The following is an 11,865-nucleotide window of genomic DNA, read 5'->3' on the forward strand; positions in this document are numbered from 1 at the left end:
GAGCGAGGTAATTTTATGATCATTAGATTACATGTTGTAAAAAGCAGCAAGTATAATAATTGTTCTCTTAGTCTCTGAGAACTTCTGGTATTTCATTATTACAATGTATCTTTCCTTTAGCAACAAAACCAGGAAGCTCATTGCTCTGCAGAAAATCAGGATCGTGAGGGATTTTTTGGTACACGCAGTTTAGATCTCAAAAGCGTATATTACATAACTCTGAACTGTTTTATAATAAGCTTCTGTAATGTTTTACATGGTAAGAGTATTGACCTAAATATGGGCCGTTACATTTTATTGCACTCCCCTTTCCCTCTCCCCCAGCGCCACTCATGGACCAGATTAGTGAATGGGATATGAAAGTCATTTCAAGGGTCTGCAAGAAATTTGGGTCTTCATTTCAATTTTAATTTAATTTGGCGGGTAAAGAATAATCAGTTTATTTGTGGGGGGTACATGTCAGTCCTCCTTTTTTTCTTATAATTTGTTTTATTAGGTGGTAAATTTTCACTTACCCTGTCAATTGGGACTGGGGGGTGTATAAAATAGTACTTTTTTAAGGGAGTTTTCACATAGGGATAACCTCGTAACTTCCTTTTCTGGAGGCATTTTTACCCTTTATTTTTAGTTTTGATTGTATATCTAGTTTCCTTCTGGAGCAAATTAAGTATGTAAGTATGTACGTATGTATGCATGCATGCATGCATGTATAGAATGGCCTTAATTGTTGTTTTAGGAAGCTCAACATGAAGAGGCGCCCTGGCCCCAGCTGGTGCTGGTCGAGCAAGCAAAAAGCGGGTGATTTGTTTGTCAGTCCTTTTTGTCAGCTTACTTTAATGTGGATGCATGGTTAATTATTTCATCCTGTAAGATCCTATACTTAGGTTTTAAATTGCTATTTATCTCAGTTGGTGTTCGAAACAGACTCAAACAAGCGAAGTCTGATGGACAGACGCTACATGAAGTACATGCAAACAAAAGTAATTCAGTGATAAATTGTTACTTTTTGTCACTTTGTTATTTTGTGAAATATGTTTTTTTGTTGTTTTTTTTTTAATTTCCCAATTTCATTCGGTCCTGGCAAATAAAAATGTAATAAAATTTACACATAAAGCTAGTCATATTAGCTAGGCTTGTTTTGTTTAGTGCTACTTGCAACTGCCTAAATCAAGCAAGTTAGTTAAATTTATTATATTTTGACAATCAAGATTACCTCTTAGTTGAGAATCAATTTGAACCTCTTTATAAGACTGCCAATTTGCCCTTTGAGTTTATGGACAAACCTTTTTTCTCCTACATCTCCATACATTTAGGACCTCTTTTGATTATGAAGAATGTTACTGTTTTACTCAATCACTGTTGAATTGATTCATTTATCAATCACTGGGTGAATATATGTCTGAATTTATGAAAACCGTGTTAAAGACTTCGCACCAAAATAGCGGGCATGTTTTAGGAAAATCAGTCAGAAAGTGTACGTAAATATGACCATGTCGTACTGAGAGTGCTATCTACCTCGTGTACTCTTAATAGAGTCCATACCATGCCTATACAAGCCTTTGAAGTCGCTGCAAATGAGTTGAACGAGCCAAACAAAGCTAAGTTAGAGCTTAACTTGATCATATAATTTGCGGCACTAATTTGGACAAGCTCAACCTCTGCAATTTCACCTAAATGACCTCACTATGTCTTTACTGTGGGTTAAATTAGCCAATCATGGTAAAAAGAGCATGGTAAGCAGTGGAATCGGTTATTTACCTCTCTATTTCAGCGAAAAAGTAACCCTTACGTGACATTTAATTTCATTATTGAAATATGTTTTTTTCTTTCAAATAGCATTATTATTATTATGAAATTTATTTATTTATTTGTTTATTTATATATTAAAGAGTGTCTACCAAAAGAGGTATCAATTATTGTTCATAAACACAAGCAATTTTGAGGATGTATTGCAGTCAGTGATCCTTTGAATTTCTCAAATCCAACCACATCAAGTGTTTTTTCAAAATCAAACTGCAGTACAGTTTCTAAAAGTGTAAACTGTATGCTGCCATGTTCTCAATGTTTGTGCAATTTGTTATATTTTCATGCATTTAAGGGAGATCTAAGCCTGGATGGGACAAACAAGCTTGTAGACCAGTTTGGTGGCCCACAGAAGTTGACTTTACAGATGTCAACAACACCAGCAAGCGGCCACGGATTGAACAACTTATTTCAATTGTGGATTCCTACAGGGAGTGGAATACACAGGAGCAGGCTGAGGACTGTGAAATGGCAGTTAATGATCATCCCCACAGTCCTGAAATTCCCATTCCTGTAGCATCAACACCAGCTGCTGGTTTAATTTCTGATCCACCCTCACCTCTTCCAGGAGTTTTGGCAAGTCCCATTCATCCTCCTGATCCTTTTGCCACACCAATCTCTAATCCTCTTGAAGTTCCAGCAAGTCGTCCATGCCCACCTCTGGTATTTACAGACATCCTGAAGGGGAGATTTGGTAGTGAGTCAGTTTATTGTACTGAGCTGTGGCAACCTGTTTTGGAAACATGCACTGAACTAAAACAGACCCAAAGATCCAAGATGTTGTGTATATTAGGAAAACTGAATGAAGATGTAAGTAGCTCAACTTTTTAATGAAATCATACTTTTATTAAAGGTAAACATTATTGTCTATGTTTTAGGAAAGACTGTAGTATCACTAGTAGGGAGATATCATGATGGCCATCACGGTGTCAAAATGGTCCATATTAAAATGGTCTTTAATCTATGTTAATTAATAATTGTGTGACTTTATATAATTATTTTACCAATGTGGGATATTATTTGTTATTAATCCAAGGTTTTTTGTCATTGCACAGGCTGAAACTCATACAATCATAAAGGCAGCCACAGCAAGAGACATTTTAGGATGTATGGTGAAATTACCTTGGGAGGTTAACTCAAGTTTGTGCCATCACATCCTGCACCATTTCCCACTTATTTCTCCACCTCAGTTTGCAAGCAGTGAAGATCAGCGTAGACTTCCTGAACCGTACAACAGTCTGCAAAAATTGGAAATAAAATTTTACCATTGTCTTATTATTATACGTTTTCACTGGTATTTATATAAACCCCCAAATATCGAAGAGCTCTCATGAACTGTATGTTGTAAAGTGTTCTTACATTGAGAAATACTAAATTTGGACTTCTTTTTCATTTGTGTAGTAAGCAGTTTGTAAATTGTATGTAACCTGAAAGCTACATCTGGTTTCAATTTAAATGTTCACTTTTTGCCATAATTACTCTATGGTATGTACAAATTCTTGAATCTGAAGCTCAAATTATCACTTGTAAACTCAAGTGGCTGGAAATACAGCTGATGCCAGTTCTAATTAAATTAAGCGTAACAATGAAGATCCGTGGTCTCATGTTGTAATGAAACTGCAATATTTGGAAGAGATTGGGTATGTTTTGTGGAACAATATTTTATTGTATTAGTATCATTATATTAACTGTTTTAAATTATTGTTATAATATTACTATCATAAAATTATAAATTAAAGTATATATTAATTGATGACTATTGACTGATCACATTTTCTCTATATTCCTTCATTTGTTTTTGAGCTTGGTCTGGAGCCCTTCTATTCCATTGGTGATGGCTTTTATAATTCACTATCCATACTCATGTCTGGAGATGAATATGACAGTGAAATTTATAGACTTGGTACAGCAATGTATGGTCTTAAACACTATGACCATATAGTTGAGGCAGTAAGAAAATCATTTCAGTCATACTTTTTGGTCATGTTGAGAGGTTATTAGACAGCGTTAAAATTCTTGACTCTCCTATTTTGTGTTATCTTGGACATTCAAAGAGGGTTAGCTATTTCATCTCCTTTTTAAAACTGCCATTAATCTTTAGTTTAGGTGCTGTAGGTGTAAATAATCATCTAGTACATATCTTGGAAAAATTATTATCTGTTAATTACATTTTAAGATAATTTACTAGTTGCAATTGCTGACGAAATTATTTTCTAGTTGGCATGTAATCATGCTGCTATCCTCAATATGACATTATCAGGTCCTTGTTCCTTTCATTGACCCCTAATTTGAGCAGTTGTGATACATGATGATTGCTACATTATTAAGATTTATGCACAATTTACAATCAGTGGCGTGAATTAAACTGCTATTTGGAGTATCTGGAGGTAGAGTGCTTTCCGTTCTGTTATTATAGAATGTGAGGCGATTCAACAACAGAGATGACACCTTAGAGTGGGCAGCTAGTGTGAGTCTATCCACTCAAGAAGTTCAAGTAGTTAAAGACCAATCGATCAGGGAGATTGTGTCCAAAAGTGTCAGAACACAAGTCTTTAATGCCCTGAAGAATTTTAATGATATTAGTATGAAGTTTAAGTCTTTTCTGAGTTTGGTTTCAAGTAATTGCCAATGATAATTGTTTAATTTTGCATACGTGACTGTTAACTGGCCGCAAATATAGTCAGCTGTTAAAAACCATGAAATTTATTGTCTTTGAAAATCATCACAAAATATGTGAACCATAACATTTAACAACTTGGAATGTGACTGTTTGCATTTTTTTTTCCCCTTGCAAATAGACGGTATCATGTTCTGGGTGCATGGTTAGCATTGCAGTTAATTCTGACATCTAAGAGTTACTTTAGAACTGTTACAGGTAGCCTTTGCTGCTTGCTTTTTAAAGAAACCAATACAACAGCACTGTAAACTGGAGGGGGCAGTGTGGTACAACGAAAAAGAAGGTTCCCCTTGTTGCTGCTCCCAAGAGAATGAATTGGTGGATCCTTTCCATATAATCTGGCTGCCACTTCCCGGACATGGCAACAACTTCAACCACATATGCCCCCTTCTGCCTTGGAAGTGTGGAGCATTAGATGCTTCTTTGTGTGTGTTTTGGCATGGACTGAACACTCAATGTTCAACCCACAATGAGATGGTACAGCGCCTTACCTACTTTGAGTGGTACCAGTGCATTTGTTTGGGTATTACCCTCGCAGAGGCTCAGGATTCCACTATAGTGGATTGTGGCTGCACACTACCCCACCCATATCAGGGCTGCAACATGTGAGTGGTCTTCTGGTTGATTTATTGTTTTGGCTTGGTGCTACTGCTGTGATGTAGTCTCTAGAACTGACACTTCAGTGTAGCACTAAGATTGTAACAAGTCAATTGTTAATCATCATTTTGTTTTACCGGTCATTGTGCAGATCAGTGTATGCAAACCAAGCCAGCATTCTTTGATTTTTAACAAAGGTGTATTTGAAAGTTTGTACTGTTTCCTCAAATTTCTGTTTATAATTGTGAAGCTGAATAATGGGCACATAATTTTTTGGTTTAACTTTGTTTTGGTTGCTTCTTCTTCTGACAGACCTTCACTACAGAACTCCTGATTAGTAAAAGTATACCTTCATTAAGGCCAGGAGTGAACACTGAACCTTGTCTGATTTCACACTGAAACCTGCTGAGAATGTTAGGTTCCAGACCACTGAGAGGACACACAGTAATTCCACTCATATACCGTAAACTACCGATTATAAGCCCTGGGCTTATTCAACTTCATCAGGGGCTTTTGATGGGCTTACTAATGGAGGGGCCTATATCCAGGTGGGCTTATAAGAGGGAATAAAACAACAACTGTTGCATAATGGACCTCAGCAGTGTTGATCCAAATACTGTCGTTTTTCATAATTATACTGGCCTATACTAGTTTTCAATAAGGTTTTAAAACATACCCTATGGGCCTATAACCAAGGGGTGGGAGGGCTTGTAAGTAGCAGTTGACGATTACAAATCATTCTAACAAACAGAAGTTTGATTCTTATAGATTAAGTGTAAGCTGGCATTGTGTACAGTAACAAGTTGCTTAGGTTAACTTCATTCAGACTTCATTTGTTTTCTTAACATGTGCCCACATAGCTTTAGTTTTGTTTTTCAACTTGAAGCGTATGGTTCTGTCCCCATTTTACTTTTTTCCATCTATCATGGTACGCAACATGTAGTCTGGCAGTATGTTTGTCAAGACAAGCTAAGCAAAGGAAAAGAACTACTGCAATTTAGGATAGGCACAAACTAAGGATTGAAACTGGTAGATATGATCCAATTCCAAGGGTTAACAGACTCTGTCCTATTTGTGAATCTAATCAAATTGAAGACAAATCTCACTTTCTTATATATTGCAAAAAAATACTCTAATCTAAGAGATTAATTTTATAGAAAAATAGAATATATCATTGTGACTTTTCAACAATAATCTTCATTGCAAGCCATCACCAAACTTATGACTTTTACAAATTATTATTAATATTCAATTGGCAAAATTCATTTCATCTTGCTGTCATCTACGTAATATTCCTCTTTCGATTCAAATCCATGTAATTTGATTGCTATATTATAACCTTATTGTATTTTCATTAAAAACATTACTGTTTTAGTTTTAGTTTTCAAAAGCTCTTGCAACACTTTATGTATTTATGGTCATACAAATAAAGCAAGTTGTTGTTGTTATAGAACTGATGGCACCAATCATTATAATTATTGTCTACATGCTTTCAGATGTTCAGGAAATTATTAATTTGTGAATGATCAGTTAATTAATCGATTTAGATTTTTCAACTTTCAGATGAGGAGACTAAAAAAACTAATTGCAACAACTGACTTCACCTGGTACCAGATTCATTTTCTCTAGCAGTACCAAGAGAGAAAACAGAAATATACCTCAACCAAATTTGTTTTACGAATCCAGTTGCTTTCGATGCTGCAAATTGCAAAACCAGATGAAACATTTACAATGACTCAAAGTTTTTTTGATTCATGTAAGATAAAGATCCTCTTATGTACTGTAAGCATGAATTAGCTTGCTCGGCTGCCTGGCTGTTCGAGTTGTGCCACTGAGGAAACCATGAGAGGTTGTATGCCTCAGAGCAACCTAACAAGAGAAAATAGCAACTGCTCAGTTCAATGACACAATCTCTAAGCCAGTGTTTGAGATGCTGGAATTTTGTTTCCAAAAGAATTTAACAATCTTTGATGACACCATCTACATGTATGATGTCCAGATGAAACAGATACACATAATGCTGAGGAATCTTTCGCTTTGTTCATGTAAATTCTAGCATATCAAATATGGTAATTATATTTAAATATGGTTTACCTGTGTGATCACGCCAGTGCAAACGATCTACAAGGAACTGAGCGTTCTTGAAGAAAACAGGATCCCAATTCAGGGAATAGGAATGCAAATTGCAAGCATTGCCATACACAATCAGGCGGGGTACTGAAAAATATGAACTTTACCATTATTTAGTAATTTTAATTAAAAGAATGTCTCTTTGTAAAACAATGCAGCAGATTTATTTTTACCATGCACAGTCTATAACACAACACAGGAAACTACCTAGTTTATACAAAACACCATTTAGGCCACAAGTTCATGAGAATAATGATGGATACCTTTAGAGAAACTTGTTCTAAAGACGGTAAATGGCATGTTGGAAGATTCATTGCAAAGCATCACGTTGAACCCATATGTTATACCTAAGGGAGAAGGGAAAGGAGACAAGAGAGAAATTGTTCAGAAGAACATGTAACCAAAAAAAATGCATAGAAAATGGTTTGGAAAAGAAAAGCATATGACAGACTGCTATTACCACATATAGCATTGAGGGGATTATTGTCCAGATAGGAACTGTTCAACAATTCCATAACTGCAAGAAAGAGGCACATTTAGACATGCTATAGTCTATTAACAAAAGTTTTCCTTCTCCTTAGAATTAATTCAGATTCTAAAACTGTCCACCAATAGACAAATACTGGCATTTCTGACTGTGAACATGGATAAAATTGCTACAAAGATTTCACATGGGGTAAATTTTGTCCTACCATGTTGACAATGTAGCAGAAAAATCCCAGGAAGAAGCGATGGATGTCTACTACTCGTTTTCGTACCAATGTTTGAGGAGATGGCATCAAAGGAATAATCACCACGACTTCTCACAGTTGGCAATGCAGGGAAGTGTTCAAGATCATGAGCCTGGCTTGTATTTTGTGACCCACCATCTGCCAAGGAAGAAGAAACATATCCAAGGTAGGAGCACAACGCTGAAGTTCAATGTGCAAGGAAACCATTGTGGTCTCTGAGACTCCACTGACATCATGCCCCACTTGATCCACCATCTCTAGAATATGTTTCTCAGAAAGGTAAATCCGATCACGGTGCCTAGTATATAGTCAATTGAAGATTATGGATCAGATCCCAAAGCAACTCCATACCATCCCATAAACCTGTGAGAAATTCAAATTAATCTCAAATTGGGCTTTGAGACAACCTTTGGGAAATTTATAATGAGTTCAAGTATGGTACACCATATGTGTGCCTGCTGGTATCTTAAGGTTGGATAAAACTAGGATTTTAATAAAAATTCAGTCATGTCATCTTATTATTTATAATCATTGTGAACTGATCCAATTTCTTTTAGTTATCAAATGTTTGTTCCATTACCCGCTTTCATTGCTACATGTATATGCTTGCACTCTAAAATACTCCTCCTTGTACCAGAATAGAAACCAAATAAGATTTATTATAATTAAAAAGTATTCAAGAGGAAAACATAAGAACTAAAAGCAACTTATCTTCCTATTCCTCGTGGTTCAGTGGATTGACAAATAAGCAATGAATCATTCATGCTAGACTTCAGAGATGTACACAGCTCTTGCCTGAAGGAGAGTGCTGTTGCATTGCAAATGACAATGTCCAGACCATTATCTTTGCCACAGATGGGACAACAACAGCCTTCTTCATAGTCGATATCAAGAAGGTCCAGGAAACTATATCAGGCCAATCGCCAGTGGTGGTACGACAATGACCTCTTGAAGTTCAAGACATTAGTGCCAGCCATTATCTCTTGCCAGACGCTATTGTGTGTAAACAGTGTGCACCTACAAACAAATGAGCAAAATTCAAGTGGAGCGTTTAAAAGATGCCTGAAAGATATATACAGCGTACATGTACCAATTTTGTATCATTGTTAAGGATACTGCTGAAGTTAAAGTGTACAATGTAATCATGTTTCTGGCTCAAATTGGGAGATGGCACAGCATCTTACAACCTTCAGTCAATCATTTGCCTGATTATTTGGCTCATTACATTTCAACATTTCTTTCATTTGTGAACATTGCAGTGTAATAAATGAGTCTCTGTTGGTTAGCATACTTGTCTAAACTTAATAAATATATCTGCATGGGTACTGTACATCTTTACTCAAAACTGTAATTGGATGTGTTCAATTAATATGTTCCATTAATTACACTTTTCCATTAACCGAATCTACTTCATGACTAAAAAATCCCATCCCAGTCTCAGTTCTAAAATCCATGTGAATCCGTTTTAGGTGGTTGTCATTACTGAAAGTACAGTTAACATAATGTCACTTTAAGCATGACATGAAAGAAGTGTGCAATACATATGAAGTTGCAATTAATCTGCAATGCAAATTGAGATAAAGAGTAAAATGATAATAACTACATGTACCTTCCCTTTAGAAAATGAAACATGAAATCCCTCAGGACCTCATAAGAAATAATGTAAGAGCCCATGTTCAACAGTGTGAGCTCTTAACCATCCAACTCCACGATTCCATCACAGGCTTCCTCGACACAAGTATAATATAATACTAGAACAAAACATACATTCAAGAATATCACAAACCATTATTTAGTTGTTATTAAAAAGATAATAGGAAGGACATTTATGACTCAAAATCAACCTAGATTTTGGATTGGAATCCATTCAGTTTGCATTATAAATGCAACTATTAAATGATAGCTAGGATAATAAACAATAAGTTTCTCTTTATCAAAGATTTAGGTGTCAGTCCTGGCCTCAAAGACTTTCAGCACTTTCTACCTGGAACAAGCTGGGTTTGTTTGCCTCTAGCCAGGAAGTTGCAAAACACTCATATGCAGTGGCAACCCTTCATCAAACATGCCAGCTTCTATGAGCAACTTGGTTCAGTGAATTCATTCGAGAATTAGACTCTTAATTAATCAGAACAGGCATTTCACTTTTTGAGATGAGGAGCTAATTTAAACCTTCCTCCATCATCCATGGCACAACCCTCATCATAATCAGACACTTCTATCCCATTCATTGGTAAGTTTAAGGCATTTTTGCAAAATTCTCAACATGGAAATACAATGAATTTCCTACCTTCACAATGCAACATTTGCTTTTTCAAAAAGTACAAAACTTTTCTTGACTGACCAATGCACTGAGATGGACACTTTGGGCAGCAGGGAGGTATTAAGCTGGGGGTAAGCAGCACAAGATCATTAGAAGACATTTTTGCTCTTAACACATTTTCCAAAGTGGAAAATATTTTCTTCTTGGCTGTAGGTAGTTGAAATGGAATTTTATTGCAAGATACTGGTCTTAGTTTCCATTCCTTACGAGGTGTTAGAAACTAGAGTGGATTCCCGTTAATTTCCCTCAGCAAAAAAATCCACTAGAAAACCAGGCATTTCATGTTCCATTCCTTCCTCAGATTCCATAATTTTTGTGACATGCTCACAGGTGTGAACCTTGTGATCACAGGTAAAGCAAGTGATCAGGGCAACCAGGAGGCCAACCACACCACGCTTTGTATTTCCAAGTACAAAAATGGTAAAATTATTGCCATTTAAAGGCAAGAATTCAGGACTTCCATCCTGAAATAGCAAATCAAGAAGAAAACAGGATGTTACATGATAACACATAGTGCAAGAGAAGAAATTACAGAAAATTAGTAATTTAAAATGCATGTGGAAATGCTAACAAAGAGGTGAACTTAGCTAAGCACTCAGTAAGTGCATGATCAACAATCAAATTTGAAGCAATTAATGGAAATAATGTATTCCTGATTTCTCAAAGAATACAATAAAACTTACCTGTAGCATGATCATATAATAATGTACTAGTCTATTTTGAAAAGGGGTCACAAGCTATTTGATTTAGAAAATTATGCTACACAATTTCACTGCATTTTGCCACCAACCAATTAATCATTAGGGTGGACTATAAAAAAATCAATATATATACAGTGTTTATATATTGTACATGCATAAGTAAATATTGCATTCATCTTACTTGGTAAGTGTGATCATGAGAATTCGTGTCTCGAGCAAGTGAAAGGGGTGAAGTTGTTCTCCATGTCAAAGCCTGCCATTAACTTTTCAAAGGCCTCAATATGGATACACTTGCCATAAACAGCAATAGCTGCAGTCAGCCCTATGAGAAGTATTTTACAAACGAATACAAATAATTTATTAGCTTACAACAGAAATGGAAGATGTTGGTCAAAGGTACAGGGTCCCAATTCAAAACATTTCACACATTGGGCTGCAAAGACTAATTAACTGTTACATGCCAAGAAAAACAAAATCCAACTTGCAGACTGTGAGACTAATCATAGGCAACAATACCAGTAAATAGTCAACTTCTGAGAAAAGAGTATGCAAGCTGTTGCCTGATGTGTTAGTAATTTAGTATTAAAAAGTAATGCTCTTAATGTGCTGGTGATGGATAGGTTCATACATTAAAAAATATGGCTTGAACAGGGTTGAGGAATCTTATTAAATTTTTTTCCTAACATATCATTTCACCTACTTGATGAACTTACTATGTCCTGCGACTGTTGATGAGAGCGACTGTTAAAAAATTTGTCCACCTTATGCTGTCAACACAGTTAAAATTATGATACATCCAGATGTTCTTCCTTGGTTCTCGGTTGACAAGCACATATTTGGTTTCCTGGTGGTACAGTATATAAAAAAAATTACAGTTAAGGTGGAAATCAAGCTCATGGTTGACAC

General features: G+C 35.8%; 3 protein-coding genes and 1 pseudogene across 6 annotated transcripts in view; 1 reads left to right on the forward strand and 3 right to left on the reverse strand.

Moving 5' to 3' along the window:
- The window catches only part of LOC145492265 (hemicentin-2-like), a 153,099-nt gene extending 150,646 nt beyond the window's left edge, over positions 1 to 2,453 (reverse strand). The window contains exon 1 of the mRNA XM_081471656.1: positions 2,363 to 2,453. Coding sequence (XP_081327782.1) covers positions 2,363 to 2,390 — 28 coding nt within the window. The 5' untranslated portion in view covers positions 2,391 to 2,453. The remainder of the gene's footprint in view (positions 1 to 2,362) is intronic.
- LOC145492459 (uncharacterized) lies at positions 747 to 2,851 on the forward strand. The gene is made up of 3 exons (XM_081471912.1): positions 747 to 798; positions 909 to 980; positions 2,099 to 2,851. The coding sequence occupies exons 1-3, from the start codon at positions 747 to 749 to the stop codon at positions 2,632 to 2,634; spliced, it is 660 nt and encodes a 219-aa protein (XP_081328038.1). The 3' UTR covers positions 2,635 to 2,851.
- Positions 2,852 to 2,971: 120 nt separating this feature from the next.
- Positions 2,972 to 8,639, reverse strand: LOC145492509 (uncharacterized). 3 transcript variants are annotated; one of them, XR_014049992.1, is made up of 6 exons: positions 7,900 to 8,639; positions 7,668 to 7,724; positions 7,471 to 7,554; positions 7,172 to 7,294; positions 6,736 to 6,946; positions 2,972 to 3,041 (listed from the first exon to the last, which is right to left on the reverse strand). XR_014049992.1 is itself a non-coding variant. In XM_081471972.1 (5 exons), the coding sequence occupies exons 2-5, from the start codon at positions 7,720 to 7,722 to the stop codon at positions 6,804 to 6,806; spliced, it is 405 nt and encodes a 134-aa protein (XP_081328098.1). In that variant the 5' UTR covers positions 7,723 to 7,724; positions 7,900 to 8,583; the 3' UTR covers positions 5,084 to 6,803. The 3 variants fall into 3 exon arrangements, 1 of the variants encoding a protein (XP_081328098.1); XM_081471972.1 differs by lacking the exon at positions 2,972 to 3,041 and having other exon boundaries at positions 5,084 to 6,946; positions 7,900 to 8,583; XR_014049993.1 differs by lacking the exons at positions 2,972 to 3,041; positions 6,736 to 6,946; positions 7,172 to 7,294; positions 7,668 to 7,724 and having other exon boundaries at positions 7,301 to 7,554.
- Positions 8,640 to 8,649: 10 nt separating this feature from the next.
- Positions 8,650 to 11,856, reverse strand: LOC145493671 (uncharacterized; annotated as a pseudogene). Its single transcript, XR_014050149.1, has 7 exons — positions 11,833 to 11,856; positions 11,660 to 11,726; positions 11,141 to 11,281; positions 10,500 to 10,722; positions 10,226 to 10,320; positions 9,548 to 9,689; positions 8,650 to 8,955 (listed from the first exon to the last, which is right to left on the reverse strand). The product of XR_014050149.1 is annotated as an uncharacterized LOC145493671 (transcript).
- Positions 11,857 to 11,865: the final 9 nt, after the last annotated feature.

The sequence above is a fragment of the Orbicella franksi genome, chromosome 7 (genome assembly GCF_964199315.1).
Source record: "Orbicella franksi chromosome 7, jaOrbFran1.1, whole genome shotgun sequence".
Classification (NCBI taxonomy): domain Eukaryota; kingdom Metazoa; phylum Cnidaria; class Anthozoa; order Scleractinia; family Merulinidae; genus Orbicella; species Orbicella franksi.